Genomic DNA, 2,343 nt, shown 5'->3' on the forward strand with positions numbered 1-2,343 from the left:
CTCTGATATATGGGGGAACTCTGTGCTGGCTCCTCATCTTAGCACAAATCCTTTCCCCCCTCTACTATATCACCTTTTCTAGCACAAACCCCTCAAATGTCCTCTCCGAGTACACCCCCCCCCCCCCACACACACACACACACACACACACACACACTCACTCTCCAAATCCATATCCCCCCCCCTAGCACAGGTCCCTTCCCCCCCTCTACCATAACACCCTCCCAACACAAATCCCCCTAAATCACCATTCTTAAGACACCTTCTCAAAATTCCCCTCCTAGAACCATTCTTATCCCCTGCCGCCCCCCAATTACCTTGTGGAGCTCCCCCCCCCCCCCCCCACTTCACATGACACCACAGTGCCCAGGGCAGCCGCCCCTCCCGCCCCTGTAGAGATTCTGTATGGGACAGATCCGTATTGAAAGTGAACATTGCAGCCGGGCAGTTTTTATTGATTTTTTAAACCTCCAGAGGGCCCTGTAGTAGGACTTTATGATTGAAGACTATGACTAGGAAGCAAGTTGGTGATTTATGCCCCGCAGCAATCAACTTCAATCTTTCTTTTTAATCTTTACAGGATTTCAGGATGATGAATGTGACCGAGGACTCAGCGTCTGATCCAGAGCAAATCAACCCTCCAGTGTTCACAATCCTTGTCATGGTGGTCACCTTTCTTGTGGGAGTCCCCGGGAACTTGATGGTAATTTGGATCACCTCTTGGAATATGAAATGGACGGTGAACACCATCTGGTTTTGGAACCTTGCTCTGGCCGATGTCACCTGCTGTCTTTTTCTTCCATTGTCCATTGCTCAGTTCTTCTACAAGGATTGGCTGTACGGCCCTGCTCTCTGCAAAGTTGTACCTGTCATCATCCACCTTACCATGTTTGCTAGTGTCTTCACCCTGGTGGCCATTAGCATTGACCGATGTCTCTTGGTTGTCCAACCTGTGTGGGCTCAAAATAAGCGCAACCTACGAATGGCATGGGTGTTATGCTTGGTTATTTGGATGTTGTCCTTCTTGCTGTGTCTACCGGTTCTAATGCACCGAAAGACGTTCTCACATGAGAACAATACTTATTGTAATTATGATATTGATGAGAACTCACAAATGAATGTTGAACATGTGGATAACACCACAGACCGGGACAATGATTTATTCCAGTCAAACCATTCTTTCACTTTTGATCCAAATCACTCGTTGAAAGTTAAAATTACCTACACACGCATGATTTTTGGTTTTCTGATCCCTCTCGTAATTGTTTCCACCAGCTACATCCTACTGGCTTCTAAGATTAAAAATACCCGACTTTTCAAGGTCGGCAGGAAAACCACCAAGGTGGCTCTAGGCATCGTGGTTGCGTTTTTTGTCACATGGGCCCCCTACCACATAATAGGCGTGCTCACGCTATACATTGATAATCAGTTTTTGGAAAGACTGGATGGTCTATCAGTGGCCTTGGCCTACTTCAACAGCTGTATCAACCCGATACTCTACGTCTTCATGGGGAAGGATATGAAGAGCAGGGTGCAACAGTCCGTTCGCAGTCTCATGCAAAATGCCCTCAGTGAAGAGCTTTCTAGAAGTACTGAGCGCACCAGGAGCAAATTCACAACGGAAGACAGCCAGGCTCTCTGCGCTCAATTACCAATGAAAATTTTACCACTTTAGCTGATTTCTTATTTGTAGCGCTCACCCCTGTAGGTGCCGCTGGTTTGCCTCAGGTTCTTTTCCCAAAATGGTGCAACAGCACACATCCGCATCCACTCTTCTGGCTCAATGAGCAATCTAGGGGTTGCCTTTTTTAAAATGTAATTCTGAATAGCTTGGGTAGGGCGTAGGGAGCTGTGGGATACTCCGCAAACACAGAACAGCAATCAGAGGACTCTCTCCACTTTATGGATACTGCTTTGGACAATCCTTCTAGCAATATCCCCCGGATAATGGACAGCACTGGGGCACCATCAGAAATGTCCCAGGCCAGGCAAACACTAGTTTGGATGCACAAGGGATAGCAGCTGCAACAGTCCTTAGGTCCAGGGTCGGGACAAGGGTTGGGCAGGAGGGGCATCTGGCCTGGACACTGTGGTATCATGTAAGGAGGGAGGGGGTGCCACAAGGAGATGGAGAGGATATTTAGTTGTGTTGGAGGGGGGAATTTGGGGGGGAGGCAGGGGGGTAAGTATTGTTCTAGGAGGGTAAATTTCGGAGAGGGGGCTCATGATTTAGAGGCATTTGTGTTGGGAAGGGGGATATGGAGGGAATTTGTGCTGGGAGGGGGGATGTGGCATGGGGGGAAGAAGATGTATACTAGGAGGGGACATTTTAGGAGTTGAGGA

The 2,343-nt window shown here is 48.4% G+C and overlaps 1 protein-coding gene across 1 annotated transcript; it reads left to right on the forward strand.

Moving 5' to 3' along the window:
- Positions 1-584: 584 nt before the first annotated feature.
- On the forward strand, positions 585-1,675 carry LOC309564158 (C3a anaphylatoxin chemotactic receptor-like; the record flags this gene model as incomplete). The annotated part of the gene is made up of 1 exon (XM_082268786.1): positions 585-1,675. The coding sequence occupies exon 1, from the start codon at positions 590-592 to the stop codon at positions 1,673-1,675; it is 1,086 nt and encodes a 361-aa protein (XP_082124912.1). The 5' UTR covers positions 585-589.
- Between the last annotated feature and the right edge of the window lie 668 nt (positions 1,676-2,343).

The sequence above is a fragment of the Pelophylax lessonae genome (genome assembly GCF_965119305.1).
Source record: "Pelophylax lessonae genome assembly, chromosome: 9".
NCBI classification, from domain to species: Eukaryota; Metazoa; Chordata; class Amphibia; order Anura; family Ranidae; genus Pelophylax; species Pelophylax lessonae.